Source organism: Dioszegia hungarica (genome assembly GCF_025882075.1).
Source record: "Dioszegia hungarica strain PDD-24b-2 chromosome Unknown MKK02contig_2, whole genome shotgun sequence".
NCBI lineage: Eukaryota > Fungi > Basidiomycota > Tremellomycetes > Tremellales > Bulleribasidiaceae > Dioszegia > Dioszegia hungarica.
This window is the reverse complement of record NW_026515766.1, coordinates 1,031,892-1,048,494: the sequence shown is the minus strand read 5'-3', so window position 1 is coordinate 1,048,494 and position 16,603 is coordinate 1,031,892. Positions and strand designations below refer to the sequence as shown.

General features: G+C 56.5%; 8 protein-coding genes across 8 annotated transcripts; 3 read left to right on the top strand and 5 right to left on the bottom strand.

Annotated features, from left to right (window-relative positions):
* Positions 1-82: 82 nt before the first annotated feature.
* On the top strand, positions 83-3,364 carry MKK02DRAFT_18983 (putative gamma-tubulin complex component 2; the record flags this gene model as incomplete). Its single annotated transcript, XM_053086030.1, has 11 exons — positions 83-190; positions 312-806; positions 851-950; positions 995-1,076; positions 1,120-1,530; positions 1,576-1,774; positions 1,823-2,079; positions 2,122-2,214; positions 2,257-3,007; positions 3,050-3,246; positions 3,292-3,364. The coding sequence occupies 11 exons, from the start codon at positions 83-85 to the stop codon at positions 3,362-3,364; spliced, it is 2,766 nt and encodes a 921-aa protein (XP_052949255.1).
* A 64-nt stretch (positions 3,365-3,428) lies between these two features.
* On the bottom strand, positions 3,429-3,864 carry MKK02DRAFT_39776 (uncharacterized protein; the record flags this gene model as incomplete). The annotated part of the gene is made up of 3 exons (XM_053090776.1): positions 3,429-3,461; positions 3,495-3,728; positions 3,775-3,864. The coding sequence occupies 3 exons, from the start codon at positions 3,862-3,864 to the stop codon at positions 3,429-3,431; spliced, it is 357 nt and encodes a 118-aa protein (XP_052949254.1).
* Positions 3,865-4,817: 953 nt separating this feature from the next.
* MKK02DRAFT_39775 (thioredoxin-like protein) lies at positions 4,818-5,643 on the bottom strand (the record flags this gene model as incomplete). The annotated part of the gene is made up of 3 exons (XM_053090775.1): positions 4,818-4,954; positions 4,999-5,389; positions 5,440-5,643. The coding sequence occupies 3 exons, from the start codon at positions 5,641-5,643 to the stop codon at positions 4,818-4,820; spliced, it is 732 nt and encodes a 243-aa protein (XP_052949253.1).
* A 340-nt stretch (positions 5,644-5,983) lies between these two features.
* On the bottom strand, positions 5,984-7,188 carry MKK02DRAFT_39774 (uncharacterized protein; the record flags this gene model as incomplete). Its single annotated transcript, XM_053090774.1, has 2 exons — positions 5,984-7,006; positions 7,054-7,188. 2 exons carry the CDS (start codon positions 7,186-7,188, stop codon positions 5,984-5,986), a joined length of 1,158 nt encoding a protein of 385 aa, XP_052949252.1.
* A 1,402-nt stretch (positions 7,189-8,590) lies between these two features.
* On the bottom strand, positions 8,591-10,407 carry MKK02DRAFT_39773 (uncharacterized protein; the record flags this gene model as incomplete). Its single annotated transcript, XM_053090773.1, has 9 exons — positions 8,591-8,637; positions 8,669-8,705; positions 9,042-9,200; positions 9,232-9,385; positions 9,418-9,621; positions 9,668-9,767; positions 9,814-9,918; positions 9,953-9,995; positions 10,093-10,407. 9 exons carry the CDS (start codon positions 10,405-10,407, stop codon positions 8,591-8,593), a joined length of 1,164 nt encoding a protein of 387 aa, XP_052949251.1.
* A 363-nt stretch (positions 10,408-10,770) lies between these two features.
* MKK02DRAFT_29529 (uncharacterized protein) lies at positions 10,771-11,618 on the top strand (the record flags this gene model as incomplete). The annotated part of the gene is made up of 4 exons (XM_053087843.1): positions 10,771-11,047; positions 11,081-11,221; positions 11,269-11,358; positions 11,407-11,618. The coding sequence occupies 4 exons, from the start codon at positions 10,771-10,773 to the stop codon at positions 11,616-11,618; spliced, it is 720 nt and encodes a 239-aa protein (XP_052949250.1).
* A 299-nt stretch (positions 11,619-11,917) lies between these two features.
* On the bottom strand, positions 11,918-13,353 carry MKK02DRAFT_39771 (uncharacterized protein; the record flags this gene model as incomplete). The annotated part of the gene is made up of 3 exons (XM_053090772.1): positions 11,918-11,967; positions 12,022-13,108; positions 13,183-13,353. 3 exons carry the CDS (start codon positions 13,351-13,353, stop codon positions 11,918-11,920), a joined length of 1,308 nt encoding a protein of 435 aa, XP_052949249.1.
* Positions 13,354-13,735: 382 nt separating this feature from the next.
* Positions 13,736-15,539, top strand: MKK02DRAFT_39770 (uncharacterized protein; the record flags this gene model as incomplete). Its single annotated transcript, XM_053090771.1, has 4 exons — positions 13,736-13,859; positions 13,911-14,213; positions 14,271-14,452; positions 14,502-15,539. 4 exons carry the CDS (start codon positions 13,736-13,738, stop codon positions 15,537-15,539), a joined length of 1,647 nt encoding a protein of 548 aa, XP_052949248.1.
* Between the last annotated feature and the right edge of the window lie 1,064 nt (positions 15,540-16,603).

The following is a 16,603-nucleotide window of genomic DNA, read 5'->3' as shown; positions in this document are numbered from 1 at the left end:
ACCTCACCTGCATCATACCTTGCCTTATCCCTTCACAACTCAGCAGTGCGCTCCAGTGGGAGTATCGCCTGTGCCCCATAACATGTCGACGTCACGGAGAGCCAGCGGGTCAACCGTACCATTTACGCCGAGACCGGCGAGGAAAGCGAGCGGGTCGAAGTATAGCTTGACGGATCAGGAGTTTACAAAAGTTTGTTTACATTTCGTTGATGGGTTTCGTGGGTCTTGAAGGGCAACGCAGAGGTATCAGGCGGCTCGTCTGTGGTCGGAGGAAGAATGAATGAATCAAGACGAATGTGGCTGACCCATAGGTCGCTGGAACGCTCGCTTCGGTCCGGAAAGTAAGACCGGACGCTATCGTCGAAGAATTGGACGTCTCGGGGGATGCTGCTACTCTGCTTCGACAGAAGCGTAAGTCTGTATACCTGAGATACACTGAAAGAGAACAAGCTGAAGGGTCAGTGAACGGCTATGCCACTCATACTGTCTCAGCTGCCGAACCATCTCGGCCTTCCTCCTCCCGGTCTATCCCTTCAGACCCCTCATCCTCCCGTCACGCCGGTCCCTCTTCGTCTTCACACCACCGATCTTCCTCCTCGCAAGGGTACCTGCCTCGCAATGGAAAGGCGGCAGAACGCATCCGGGAGCGGGAGATAGAAGTGGATGTCAGGATAGAGAATAGGGTGATTGAGGAGTATGAGGAAGAGGAGGAAGTAGCGCCCGAGGTGGCCGAGCGGTTGCTGGATGGAGTACCGCTGGAGGTGCAGGAGGCGTGGATATGCGAGGATCTGATGTTTGTGCTGCAGGTGAGTCCTACAGCGGGAGGTGGAGTAATTGGCTAATGTGATAGGGTGTCGAGGGGCAGCTGATACGGTATCATGAATGTTATGACCCGCTTGATGAGGTACAGCGGTTGAAGGGAGCCGAGTGGAGGGTGGATCTATCATTAGGTATGTCTCTCTCTCTTGAAGCTGGGGCGCCAACTGATCTCCAGATCCATCGTTACTATCACTGGTAGAACGCCTGTTACCCCTAGCATCTGCCTTCACATCAGTCGAGGCCTCCATGGAGCTCCGGTACGCCCCTATTTCGGTGCTCGTGGTCATACTGACTTCGCAGCGGTAACCCAGAATACGGAATGGTCAGCCACGCCCTATGCAGCGGTATTCGCCAAATGCTCAAGGAGTACCGAGTCGTCACCGCCCAACTCGAATCCCTCTTTCTCCAGTCTTCCACTTTCACCTTGCAAACCCTCTACTTTCACCTGCATCCGACGCTACACACCATGACCCTCCTTTCCGCTTTATGTCAGTCGCTCGAGACGGACAGTATCCCGATGGATAACTCGGACGCAACAGACGAGGACGATGATGGGCTTGGAGGGATGGCAGCGGAGCTGGGACTGGGAGGCGCGGGGCTCAAGGGACTGATGAAGAATCTTAATGCGCAGGAAGGGCTGGATGGAGGTGGGCTTGTCTTGGGTGGGGAGGTATTGGGGATAGTATCCGACCGGGATGCGACGATGAGCGGGTGAGTCCGAGTGAAAAGGGTGGAGAAGACAGGCTGACGGAATAGAGATCCCACAGCGTCAACGCTACACTCAAATCTGCTACTACACGCTTCTCAGCCGTACACCCGGATGCTGCTTCGGTGGATCACGACCGGACACCTCTCAGATCCATTCGACGAGTTCATGGTCAAGGAGAGTGGGCATATTACTAAGGGCGTACTCGAGAGTGACTATACCGACGAGTACTGGGAGAGGCGGTATACGGTCAGTTCACCAAGCTACGATCCGGTAGTTCCGAACCTGACAGTCTAGCTTCGAGACGGCTCATCGATCACATCCGCCAAAGTCGGCTCTACCAAGACTCCCACACTCTCCGCTGCAGCTCCACCACCTCGTCCTGGTTCAAATCGCCTACCCGGAGGAGCGTGTATACCGGCCTTTCTCCAGCCGTGGAAGCACAAGATACTGCTGGCGGGCAAGTACCTGAATGTGATTCGGGAATGCGGGATCGAGGTGAAGAAGCCGGAGGAGGCGGAGGAGGCGGATATTGTGGTCGTGAATGAAGCAAAGTGGGTCTTTTACGCATTCGGGGGAACAAGTCTGATGAGCAGGTTCTACAAGCGGATAGAGGACGCCTATATCCACGCCAACAAGACGCTGCTGAAGTTGATGATCGACGAGCAGGAGCTTACACCGCATCTCCGGTACGTTTGAGTTGAACCGCGTAGGATATAGCTCACCTGCAGATCCATGAAGCACTGGTTCTTCTTGGACCAGTCCGACTTTCTTACCAACTTCCTCGACCTCGCTGGTCCCGAGCTGCGCAAGCCCGCCAAGAGCGCGTCCCTCGTCAAACTCCAATCCCTCCTTGACCTCGCCGTCCGCAATCCCTCCAGCTCGAGCTCGAACGACCCATACAAGGACGATCTCAAAGTCACTCTGCAGAGCCAAGGGCTGTATGAGTGGCTTTTGAAGATCGTCTCGCGTACGGGGAACGTCAATGACGATGGCGAGCTCGAGTTTGTGATGGACGAACAAGAGGATACGGCCAAGCGAGGCGAGAAGGAGCGGACTCTCCTCGCCATCGACGCGCTAGCATTCGACTACTCGGTCAAATTCCCCTTATCCCTCGTCATCTCCCGCAAAACCATCACGCGGTATCAACTCATCTTTCGCTTCCTCCTTCACCTGCACTACCTCGAATCGGCTCTCTCGGCGATGTGGCTAGAACACAAGGCGCCGCAGTGGCGGAGCGACAGTGGGAATGAGGATTTGGAGAAGTGGAAGCGGCGGATCTTTCTACTGAGGGATAGGATGCTGGCGTTTGTGCGACAGATCCTGGCGTTTGCGACGGGAGAGGTGCTGGAGCAGAACTGGAGGATATTGGAGGGGAAACTGGCGAATGTCCAGACGGTGGATCAGCTGCTGCGGGATCACGTCGACTTTCTGGATACGTGCTTGAAGCAGTGCATGTTGACGACGTCAAAGCTGCTCGGAGTGAGTCTATCGGCTTTGCAGTAGGGGCTGAGCTGATTTCAGGTCTACGCCAAGCTCATGAATACGATGTCGACCTTTGCCCTTTATCAAACCCGCTTCGATGAAGCTCTCGCCAACTACGCCCGAGATCCAGATGGCGAGTCGGACCCTGCCAAGTCGAGTCAGAGGTGGACTGTGCTCCAAAAGTTCGAGATCAACTACAACCACCATACCAAGCTTCATCTCGATGCTGTAACATAGTGAGTTCATCTCGGCGCGACGGTGTATGTGAGCTGACTTTTCAGTAATGCCGGATCGGAAAATGTCGCTCTGCTAGCTCTAGTAACCAGGCTACATCAGACTACATTGCGGACATGAATCTGTTATTATCTACCTATTCCCCAAGATGCTCAAGCAGCTAACCCAGAATGAAACCCTAGTGCTAAAGTCCGTGTCCCTTCAACGCCTTCAACGTCTATTCCATGCAGTCCGTCCAGCCCGCCCCTACGACCATACTCTCCGAAGCAGCCACCTCGCCCGTCGCGTCCCGGACGTGTACCCTAAGGTGGGTTCCCTCGGGGTAGTCGATGATCCACGCAGCGGTATTGGAGGAGCGGACGATGATGGGGTCTTCTTCAGGTGTGAAGAGCGCGTTGTCGTCGGCGAAGTGGATGGTGAGGTAGTAGGGAGCGACAGTGGCTGTCCATGTGAATTGCGCAGGGGCACACTGGGCAAGCTCGGTCTGAGAGTCAGCGGGTGTGCTTATGAGAGCGGGAGAGAGGGCTTACTGGTGTGGAGACACGGAAAGGCTGCTGAGCCATGGGCTTGGCAACGACCAGCGAAGCGATAGCGAGGGAGAGGAGGGTAGTGAGGAACATCGCGAGGATGAGTAGAAAGAGGTAGGTCCGAATGATGTAAGGTGTGGGAGGTAGTGGTGCAAGCGAGCGATCTGGACCGGCCAGATGAGTCGAAGTGCGAGTTGTAGGGTTGATTTGATGGAACAGGAAGCGCGGCTTCGAGTTATGAATTAAGATGTGACGTCGCAGACGTCTAGACAGTAACAGTAAAGATCAAAAAGCGAAGCAATCAATGCTTCTCAAGGTCAAGTGAAGTGATGCGAAGTGGGTGAAAAGCTCTTTTGCGCGAGACGGTGCTTGCTATATATGAACAAGCAGGTGGTCGATGACTACCGATCATAGACTCTAGTAACGCCGTGTTGCGGGAAGCGTGCCACGCACCTAGAACGGTCGTGATCAAAGGGCCAGACATAGGGCGATCACCTTACGAGACGTAGGGTGCAACTCAGCCCTGCTGATATCGCCGAGATATGGGCGCCGCGGAGCATACTGGGAGCCTCTGGGAGCATACCCTAGCGATCTCTCAGGATCTCTCGCCTCATAGATCATCGCAGATCTGCCGAAGACAGTGGCTTCACACCGGCGCGCAATGCAAGGATGTGAAGACCGAAAGAGGGGAATTAGCAGTGGCGCGTCTTCCCGGTGCCTCGTCGCGGGAAGGGTGAGACATTCTTATCCTTATCGAGGCCGAAAAATCGCCGGAAGCGGTAGATTATATCACGGCATTTGCCGGCATATCCGAGCTGACTCCTTCGGCCGAGCCTGAGCGTGACAAGAACGCGTCACGCTCCGAAGCGCTCTCACCTGCACTCACCTACATGCTATTGTGCAGGTGCCGCTCGCCCACACGGTGAGGGAACGGGCTGGACGGCGCGCCAGCCAGAGCTGCAGAGAGCAGTTGCGACAGGAAGTGGGACGGCCGCTCAAGCTGCAATCTGATCTATGATCTATGGCCCTGGCTCGCTGGCTTCTGCTTATGCCCCGCTGCCATACTGAGTCGGTCGCGCTCCCGCCTCAATCAGCTCCTTGGCGCGCATCTCGACGTAGTCCAGCCTGTCTTGTCCCCAGAAGATCTCGCCGTTCACGACATAGTTGGGCGTCCCAAAGATACCTTTCCATCAATCGCCGGACGCTCCGCAGAGAACGGAGACTCACCCAGCTGTACCGCCTCTTCATGGTTGCGCTTCCACTCCTGCACTCCAGCATCCATCTCGTCTCCTCTCCGATCCACGACGTCTTGCTCCACTGCCTCTTCCGATAGTCCACACCGCCGGGCAATCCCTCGCAGCACCTCCACATCCGTATGATCCCCTTCCTCCGTCACCCAGATACACCGCTGAATCTCGTATGAGAACCTTAGCGCCTCCTCGGACCCCACTCCATGACGCCTCTGTACCCGTATGATGGCTTGACCAGCTAGCTCGATGGTGCCGGGCGCTTGAGGATAGTACTTTGGGGAGGGCTTCATGGGGACACCCAGGAGCTTGGCGGTGCGGTACAGGTCTAACGCATGATAAGCTTGTCGTGCCTCATGTCGAGATTTGAGCTGCATGTCAGCTCGTCTTTCGGACGATACCAGGTCGACTTGACACTCACACGTATCCCTCCATTCTCCTCGACCACCACAATCGGCTTGAGATGAACTCTGAGGCCGTACCGCTGCGCTATCGCTTCGACTCTCGGTGCGCCGAGCAGAGCCCATGGGGAAGAGACGCCATAGTATACCTCGAGTGTGATTCGGTCCGAAAGGGCGGGAGGTATTGACCGGTACACTATCGTCGTGGAGGACTGAAGGGACATACTGGCCGACTGACGTGGGAAGGAAATGACGAGATGCTCGAACCGAGACGATGGGAGGTAGAGGAATGGGGTGTCCTGAAAGCGCGGATCACAGCGATCTTTGCGAAAGAAAGCATGCGTCCCCTCCGACATGCTCTATACATACTCGTAGAATGACTATTGCCATGGCATCCTTGCACACACCTCCTACACTGGATAAGTCGCATGAAACAGCGGCATAAACAATGGCCTCGCTCCCAACAGAGACACAGGACAAACACTCTACAGGGCAGAACCATCTCCTCTTCAGATCAGCTCCAGCCCATTCTCTATCCCTCCAATACGGACCAGAGCTCACCTATTAACTTGCTGACCATCCACAAACTTCGCAAGGGGGTGCGTCGAATATCTGATTGATTTCCCATCGATGAAACGCCTCCTGCCCACCCGGAAACACCTTTCTGACGGGTGAATCTCCCAGCTCATTCGCCAATCGGCCAACCACATATCTCGCCGTAGCCCGCCACTTCTCCTTCTCCTCGTCCGATACCGGAGGCTCTAGCTGATCGTCCGGCGCCATATTGGCGTACAGGCTCCATCCGAGATCCCGAACTCTCCCAACGTTGCCATCGCCCACTCTTGCGCGATGCTGCATAGCACGATAGACCCCGTGTGAGACCCCGCCCATTATTCGCTCCTGACGATCACCGTCCGGCTCCTCCACTCGGAAGTGCATATAGTAGCGCGGACCGCCGCCCGGGGCCGGAAGAACAGATATAGGATAGGGGCTGTGGGTGTGGATGTTACGGGTCGGTCGATTCGTACCGGCCGATGGATTCCTCCCGGCGAGGGCGAGTGGACCGCAGCTGAGCTCGCAGTAGTGAACGATCGAGTTGACGCGCGAGACCAGGGACGTGAGACCGTCCTCGACGGTGAAGAGGGGATCCTTCCACTTGTCGAGGTACCGGTTTCCAGGCCGCTTTTCCTTCTCGAGTGGCAGGATAGCCCCAACGGAGAGGGTCCGGAGATTCGTGAAGATCCGTTCCGCCTGCCCATACTCCTCCATCCTCTGGGTCCATCCCTCAGTTCGCTCGCTGAGATCCCCTAGTCTTCGCTGCTTCGCTAGAGCCGCTATCTCCTTCAACGTCATCCGCCCAAGTATCACCATCCACTCAATTCTCTGTGTGTACTCGTCCCGGCGAGGGGGCTTCTCCCCGTTTGGATCATGGTACTCGAGGAATAGCCTCTCGACGAGACAAAGCAATGCGACCTTTGGCGTGGTACCGGGCACAGGGGCGTCAAATACCCCCATGAGCAACAGAGATGGGGCATCCGAGATGACGTGGCCGCGATAGAGGAGGGGGGCTGCGTTGTTGTAGAATTGCTATGCTGATCAGCAGGAGGTTTACTAGTATCAGATAGCTCGCTCACCTTGTTGACGGTCAGACATGAGCACAAGTCGGTCTGGCGTATCGATGATCGCTCTGGCCGTGTGGTATGTGGGAGAGGGGACGGCCGGCGGAGGTGTTTGAAGATCTCGGTCCATATCTCCGCAGGGAGCGACATCTTGATATGTATATTTCCTGATAGTCAAGCACTACGGATGCGAGCTAGAGTGGCCTACCTTATCTGGATCGTTTATATTGGTGAGCGAGAATATGTGAGGAAGGGAAGGGAAGTGCAGGTGACGCGGCAAAGTGCGGATAGGCATGTCGGCTCCGAAGTAGCCGTTGCCAACTTGGGTGATGATCTGGCTTGCAGCTGAGGCGCTGAGGCCTCAGGCCTCAGGCTTGTGCAAGATGAAGAGAGACAAGAGCCGCACAGATGCAACGAGCCAAATCCATACAAACGACATAAGTCGACTAGCATGTAACAAACAGGATCAGAGTCTGTACAGCCAGCTGACTCGCCCACCCCAAATCTATCCAGAAGCGACCAATCTCCTTCGACCGAGCTGACCCGTAGTCAGAGCGCCCCGTTCACTCCTTGCTCCTCCTCACTATCTGCCCTTCAGACGTCCCCTTCCACCTCCGCCCGCTCTAGATTGGGCAAGATCTGCAGATCCAGCTTCCATCCTTGGTCGTAGAAGTTTGGGGCGACTCACTCCTCATACTGCCAGCCACACGCCTCACAGGCAGGCGCATCGTACAGATTCCGTACAGCGAGATCCGACTGCCTTATCGCCGACCGAGGAGGATATCTTGCAGCATGCGCGGCCGGAAGAGGTCGTCTCAGCTGCTCAAAGACGACTCGCCAGATCTCCGGCTGGAGTTGAGGCAGGGTGGAAGGTATCTTGCGGGCGAGAAGAGGTTGAGTGTGGCGCCGAGGCATTGCGAGGGTGTGAAGAGAATAGCTGCCGCGCGTTACTGACCACAAATATAGAGTGCCAGCCACGACAGGCTGCTGTGTTATAGCTGTGATTGTCAACAAAACCTTCTTCGGGCAATGATTTGGCTATTTTCTCCAGCTCCTCATTCCTCATGTGGGCAGGAAATTTTGGTCCCTCGAGCTATCATAGGGGACGGCGTCCCAGTGTACATATATCTAAGCGTCTACTGTGCGTGTCGGAGCACATCTCTATCAACTGTCGCGTGCGCATGAGGTCGCTTGGATTGATCAGATCGAATCGGCAGGCCGTCTGGCGCGGATTGACGGACGCATGCGGCCGGCAGCTTGGGTCATGAGACATGATGGTCATGGAAGATGTTATGAAGACGACTACGTACGTTGGCTCTGCTAACTGTATCTGCCAGATGTGAGTAAGATAGAGGATAGAAACGGTCATATGCCCTGCTCAGGGGACTTGAGGTATATAAGTGGCAAGGAAGCGGACGATGCAAAGAATCGGGAACTTCCCGAATTCGAACCGGCTATAGGGTCACCGTCCGGCCGAAGTCGATTATGCATGCTGATCGTACTCTCCTCACATCCCTTATACACATCTTGGACCGCAGCTCACGGAGCACCATCAAGACTTGCCTACTCTAGCTCTGATCATGACCGCCCGCCCCCTCACTGCCCTCAGCTGATTCCTCACCAGGCTGACATGGCCACATCGCTGCGAGTACCCGGCTAGTAATCGCCTAGGCAGTCAGCTCGGCCTGACGAGCGCAGTTTATGCTCACCTCTGCAGAATCCTCCTCATTGTCAGGGTCACGCGGTCGATCAAGCTCTACTTTCAATACCGCCGCGCCCGCGCATGCCCGCTCCTTCACTTGGGATATGAGCCACATCCCTCGAAATTCTCGATGCCTTTACTCACTTCTTCGGACCAATTGTCAATACCAAGACGGTCCAGCAGCTCATTTACGCTCTCCACGGCTGACGCGGTCGCTGTTGCTGCTGCTGCTGCTGTAGATGCTCCTCCTCTGAACAAGGTACGCTCCCTATCAGCGATTCAACTAGATTCAACTACTCACGGGATGCTTCTCGTAGAGGTAGCCGTATACTTTCCCTCTATACCTGGTATCACGCGAGTAGAACACCTCGTCGTCGTACAGCATGACGTCCTGGTCGAGGTAGATGGCGGTATGGTGATGAGCGTCGTCCAGATAGAGGGTGGCGAAAGGTTGGTAGAACTACTATCAGCGACATTCCGCAAAGACTCACGCTGTCTTTGACTCCAAAGTCCCACAGGTCCAGCTCCATTGGGGGACTTGCTTTCCCTTGCTCATATGTATCTCTCTCGAGTTTGATGAAGAGATACCGAGGGGCGTCAATGATGGTGGTAGTAGCTGTGACAGAGGGAGTTTGGCATCTGGGACTGGCATCAGCTGAGATCACAGTCGAACTCACTTCATACCGGGACAAGATGCATCTCTGATCTTCCTTGAGCTCAGTCCCATACCGAGCGACCGGTACAGATTGCGAACGTAATTGCCGGCAGCGTCTGTAGCTGGTACTGTCAAGCTGATGATGGCCTGCTCCTCACTGTCGGAAGCACCGCAGGAGCAGGTCCTGATGATTTGGACGCGTCCATTGAAGAGTTCGAGCTCGACGCTGGGTTGTCAGCTAGGGAGTAGCTAGGGAGTAGCCATATACTCACTCCTCCTTGAACATCCGGCTGATCAGCATGGTGAGAAAGGTATAAGCAGCGTGCGGCAACTCGAGCGATGTCAAGTCAGTTTCGACGTCGGTGACTTGGTCTGCTCATCAGCTGGGTATTCATCGGTGATGCTAGGACAGACTCACCTAGGAGCTCCTCAATGTAATAAGTCATATCTGGAGGAGCAGTCACGCCGAGAGTGGCGCGCAAAATCTGAGCCAGAGGACATCGGACGCAGTCTTTGTCGTTGCCTGAGGATCAGCTCCAGCACTGCGTGATACTTACATTCCGCTTTTCTTTTCAGGTGCACCTCGAGCGCCCTTCTAATCTGAGGTATCGCGAGCAGCATCTGAAGGACTGAGACTGCCCAGCATCGTTTCTCCTCGTCGATCATACCAGACAGATCGCCTATGGTGACGAATCACGATGGTGCTGGTATCCGCAGCTGGGTGGCTGACGGGAGGTTGACGAGGGGTTTCATGCTCGGTGGTCGAAGAGGCATTCCCAATCTCTTCATGGAACAGTCGGGAAGATGAGGGAAGGACCACCGGGTTGTGGATGGTGATGGGCTTGGGAGCGAGCTTGGTAGTTGGCTTCTTCGGTTTCGGTGTGAGCTTGGCCTTTCCACCAATTTTTGTGGGTGAGGACGCCAGAGCGACGTTCTCGACGGCGGAACTGGCGTGGCCGAACACGAATAGCGACTGATCTGTGGAGCTGTTGGCGTTCGAGAAGTTGAACATGGTGTGTGATGATTCAATTGCAATGGAGCGTTGTCAAGCTGTCTACCTGACCAGACTGACCAAAATCTGTATCTTACCCCGTGTTTCAGGTTGAGGGAATGCGCGCCGCCAGGCTTTTGCCACTCAACTCACCATCGCTGACCTTGACTACGATCATACATCTGACCTCTCCTTGCAAGCCGCAGCTCGCTTCGACTCAGTGGTCTCTCAGGCACTCAAGCAGTCGCAGATACTTCCAGCCCTCTTCAATACCACCTCACGTCAGTAAGATACCTTCAAATGCGGCACCAAGACAAAGACCGCTGAACGTTTGGCGAAATCGTAACGGCTGACGGTACAGAAAGAGCCTTGAACTCGAACCCCATGTCCACCTTACCTCATACCGCCATAGCATCTCCGCCTCCTCCAAATGAGTCCGCTGCGCCAACTGGCCGGACCATCCTTGTCGGGTTCCGGCACCCCGGTCAAACCCTCGCGCCTTACATTCTGGAAGGGTTGGAGCCGTACGATGAGGACGAGCTTGATGAGGAACGTTACCCCGACGACGACGAGTGGGAAATAGATAGTGGGCTCTCTTCACCGCTATTACTGACTTCAAAGAGTATGTTTGTGTTCAAGGAAGTGACTCTGCTACCACGTCGTGAGTCTGCCCGAATTCAGACGCTGATCATAGCTGCTATGGCTCCCGTCCAGCCTACGGTGCTTTCCAGGGTCCCGGGACAGACGATCCCGCCCTACATACTCTCTGGTATACAGCCTGTTACCCAGCGTAACGATCGACGGTACGCGGGTGTCACTCGGCGGATCAATCTCGGTATGTTCGACCTTTCTCGAGCGGTCGAGGTCTGAGCTGACGATCAGAGGCGAGCCCGTTCAGAGAAGTACCTCAGCAGCAGCTAGACGAGACCGTCCCTAACTCGCTCGGACTTGAGGGCATCGAGCAGTTGACTGGTGAGTCTACGGATTGGTCAGGCTTTCAAAGACCGAGCTGATTGGCAGCCTCGTCGACAGGGAGTCAAAGAGTGCAAGCTTCTCGGCGAGTCCAAAGCTGGCGGGCGGATCTGGACAAGCAGACAGAGAAGAGCGATGTCGCGCCGTCTGCGAGTGAGGAAGCGGAGCACAGTGGCAGAGGCGTTGGGGCAGGTATAAGCAAGGACGAGGCTGCACACGGCGACGGCAAGGTCGAAATGGTGAAGGTGGCAGATAGATGAGGATGGGAAAGTATGCTCTGAGGATAGACCGGATATGGCGTCGGACCACATGCATGTGCAGATCCTACAGACGACATGAATGATACACTATAGCTAGATCCTGGCTCTACAGATCTACAGCCCGCCAGTACCATACACCTGTCCAACTCAGATGAAACGTCTCGCCAAACCCAGTCCCTCCTGCGATGACCATAACCCCGGCATCCCTCTCCGCAGACAAACCCTTCACTACACGCCCCCTGTCTTCTCTAGCCCATTCAGCCCAGCTCGGCGGTCCGCGTGAGCCGTCGTGACGAGTGCTAGGCCGAACCAGACACTGAGTCCACAGTTGATGCCGAAGCGATAGAAGCTGACCGATCAGCTACCAGCCAAATGCCATGAGAACGCAAGTCTGGATGCTCACCTGATTCGTCCCCGATCCAGCCACAAGCACCACACGAAGGCGAGTCGGCAAGTACGCGAACTACCAGGCGGTCCTTATTACCCCATCGCTTGCCCTTACGGCGGAACGTCTTTGCCGCCATAATCCTGAGCTCGACCTCCAGCGCCGCCGCCGCATCCCGATGGACCAGCATATCTTGCTCCCAAGGCCCTGTGCGCTCGCGGTGGGGCTTGTGATCGACGCAGAATTCCAGGTCGAAATACGACCTCGGACCAGTCCGCCGAGGCCTTGACGCGGCGCTTGTGATGGCCCGCCCGATAACGTCCTTTGCCATGCTCCAAGGTACGTGCGGCGCGCGGCACTCGGAGGCGGTCGCAGGCGGGCCGTCCTCGAGGTAGAGCCTGAAGGGTACGCCGGCCCGGATAGCGAGAGGGGAGGTGGAAGTTCGGGAATGAAGGGGCGCGTGCATGGTGATGGTGGATTGCGACGGCCACGTGCCCTTCTTCTCGACCTCGAGCTGTAGCGCGCCCTCTTGCGAGTAGCAGACAGAGCGGAGGGAGGGGGTACCCGTGACGAAGCCGGCGAGCGCTTCCCGAGCTTCAGCGGGCGCATTCGCGATGGCAGGGGGAAGCTTCCGGGGGACAAACAGTGTCTGTCTTCTGTCGTCTCCGTACCGCCATGGCTCGTCTTCCCTCTGCTGCTGGGCCCGGCGTAGGGGGAGGAAGACCTCGGTGGATAGAGTACGGAGGGACGCAAAGACGGGCTCCGGGTGGGCGTCCGTACCGAGGCAGGCATGCCAGGCATCCGCGAGATCCGCCGCTTCCTTCATCTCCTGCACATCCCACCATACCGACTCGAGCGTGTAGCTGGGGTCTGACGTGCTGGACGCCAGATACTCCGCGAGGCCTCTGAGCATGGGGGAGGGAACGGTGTGGGTATTGCCGTGTTTGTAGCTGTACTCGATATACAGCCGGGTGGTGAATTTGAGGAGGTCACGCTTTGAGATGCACTTGGCGATGGGAGCATGATGGATATCGGAAATCAGGATGGGTAGGGAATCCGTGACGATGGTGGAGTATAGCAGTGGTGCTGCAATGTTGTAGAAGTACTTATCTATCAGCGGAGCACACATAGCCTCAACTCTCAGTTCCGAGACAGACGGTAAGAAGGAAGGAAGCTCACCTTGCTCACTCGGAGAAGCTTGGCCAGATGAGGTTGGCGCAGTGTCCAGCGCTTATTGTCTTTATTGCGGGGCTTCGGTAGGGGCCGCTGGAGATGCTGGAACACCTGCAACCAGACCTCTACCGGCAGCGTGACCTGCTTTTGGGGAGGGGATGAAGATGGTGTAGGCATTTTGTCGCGCTTACGGTGGTAGCTGATGCTTGAGCGAGGACTACCGCGGGCTCGAAAGGTTAACCAAGCAGCGGGATGGAGCGTATGGGGAGCTTTGAGATGTGTATGTCGGGTGTCTGGTGTCAAGTCAACGGACGAGTCCAGTCAGCTTGATCTGAAAGCTGTGGACTTCGATCGCGGACACGGTCAAAGAGCTTATCTCCGCAAAATGCCGTCACTCGCGCCGTGCCTGGCCTGGCCTTGCATGGCCTCCGCGTCAGCTGCAGCCGAACGGGTTGCTTATCCCCTCCACCTTCATTCCTTTCAACATCTACGTCCTTACCCATTCACCTAATACAGCCTCAGAGATCACTTACAGACTACTCCGGAGCCTCTAGATGCGATGCCCGAAGACCTGACCCTTCTAGATGAGCTCGAGCACTGGATTGAGTGTCAGATCCCCCGCAATCTCGGGGACCTGCCCAGGCAGCTGTTCGATACTGTAGAGAGAGTCACTCAAGAGATATGTAAGCTATACTCGTCGGAACGTATCCTCGACCAGACAGCTGACTCTCCAGTCGACACTTTGAACATTCACGGTCCGCCCTCCCTCTCCCTCCCTTTCCCGCCCTTCACCCTCAACGAGCCGCCACCGCCCGCTCCTCCCCTTCCGCCTCCGTCTACTCTGTCCACGTACGGTCTCGAACGCGTCGAGAAGCTCGCGAGAGCACACCCTTATGCCTGTGCAGGTGGCGCGGCATTGGTGTTGACAGTGGGGCTCGGAGCGGGGTATGGCGCGTATAAGCGGGGCGGAATGATGATAGGGGGTAGGGCGGGAGTAAGGGGTGTGGTCAATGATGGGATGTTGAAGGATGCTATAGGTAAGTTGCGTCGCCTTCGCTGAACTCAGGGCAGACATACGGTAGCTGACACGGCAGTCATCCTGTCGCCTTCGCCTATGCCACCCCTGCTCTTACCGCTCGCTGTCAGCCTGCTCCGATCTGGCTACATCGTGCTTATCGCCGTTCCGCACGTGGATGATGCGGAGCAGCTGGAGAGGAAGTTGTCTGGTCTGGAGGAGAAGAACGCACTCAGAGTCTTGATTTATGACCCGGACGACGTGAGCTCACACTTTCACGTTGATGTGAAGTCTTCAGCTGACAGACCAGTCATCCACCTTCCCACCTTTCCATCGCTCACTCAACGCCACATTGACCCTCCGCTTCCCCTCAATCCACACCAAGGGCACGTCAGACCCGTACAATCCTCGCCCAGACCACATCCCGCACATCTACACATACATTTCGCTATACCCTCTGAACCCCTCACCTCCCTCCCAGCCGAGCCCACTTCCGGCTCTCCCCACCCTCCTCGCGCCCACATCCTCTGATGCGCCCGCGCGACTCATCACCATCTACCCCTCCGCCTCGACCCTCGTCCAGCCCGACTCCTTCGCCACCCAGCTCCTCGCGGCAAACCACCATCTCCTCTCGCGCAACCTCGGGGCATTCTCCCACGCCCGCTCCGTCTCGGTCTACATTGGCGATATCCACCTGCCGCTCCTCCCTACCCTGATCATCGGGGGCGGGGCGCAGGTGTCTCGCCGACAGCAGGCTAAAGCGGCACTCAAGGAGGCGACGACGGCCAAGAAGGCCTCGATCGTCAAGGACTACATCATGGGCTATTTCTCAAGCCTCTATACCCGCTTGGCGGCGTATACGGGCCTCGGGACCGCCGGGCGCGAGTATGAGCTGTTCGAGTCCTCCTTCCTTCGTCTTGTCCGGGCGGATCGGTCTTGGCGTACCCGGTACCACTTGGGACAGTACTCGTATCTCACCCTCTTCCTCTCTCGACTCCCTACGTTCCTCCTTCCTCGACTACTTCCCCTCCTGCCGGTCCTTCCTACCGCTACGGGACCTACTACCGGAAGCGGATACGATGTCCCGCCGACTCGGGGGGGGACTCAACCTCGCGGACCTCGGCCCCGTACCCCTCTTCCTACAGTGGCTAAGGGGAATCTCACTGCTACGAGTACCAGCAGCAGCGACGAGGCGGAAGCGGACCTCGCGAGCAGCTTCCATACGACCGGGACTAGTAGTTCGAGGGGTCAAGCGGATGCGGGGAGCGACAGCAGTGCGCGGAGCAGGAGCAGCGAGGGGAGGGGGTTGGGGGATAGTTGGGTGGGTGTGGAGGATGGTGGGAATTAGCCTGGGGGAGGCAGGGGGTAGGGGTTGCCTGCGGCTGGTCTATGGTAGGTCGGGGCGATGTACATCTCCGCCCCGGTCCGTTCATGTCTCTGCTTCCTTCCCACTGGCTTTGACTTTCACCCCTCAGTTGTTTCATACCTGTACAGTATCTTTTCGTTGTCAAGTAGTCGCATCTCTGCCTGTGTACCTTTTGCCTTGTATGTTCCGTCCTGTACCCGAGCACCCCACTGGCCACTCACATACATACAAGCGGAGAGTCTTGCTCCACTGACACTGCAAAATACCCCCGAGAACAACATCACCCGTCGGATCCGGCGGAGAAGCATATCCAAGCCATGCTTACGGTACGCAGATCCATCCGCGGGCGATCAGCTGGGCGATCTCACTTAATTGAATGTGGCGCCCGCGTTGGAGACCTTCCCTTACTTTGTTGATCTTTTGCAGACGAGGATGCGGATCTTGTATTCTCTTGTCTCGCCAGCCTGATACACTGGGGTGTCTGTCGCTGTGCGGATTTGCCAGTGCGTCTCAATGTGACTGGTTCCCGAGGACCGTCCCTCCCGCTGCGAAAGACTCTGAGAGTCATCTCTGCAGCTGTCGACCTGTCGCCTGCCGGCGGCCGCCTGTAACCGGATCCTAATGAAGGTACGGCAGGATCACGGGGGCGGCGGCATTGGGGCGTGACGAAGTACCGCATATAATTGCCCCATGGAGTCAAAAGCGGCGCCGTGCCTTGGAGAGTTGCAAGTCCCGTGCCGTCAGCATAGTGTCACGCCGAGCATAGAACGTAGAACCACGGCACGGAGCATTTGGACTTGGAGTCAGCAAGCCATTCCGGTCGGCACTCCGAGCTCCAAAGCTGAAAGCTCCCACGACGGCCCCTCTGAAAGTTTCTGGCACTTGATGGTCTTGTTTGTACACTTACATACGAGGTCATCGTTGTACCAGTCCTCGAGTCTCCAGAATTGTGTGTCCCTCTCTGCGCCCGAGACGCTTTGCTGACCTACCGCAGAAACCCATAACTCCGACACAACGGGTTTCGGAGTGCACCTTTCGGACCTTGG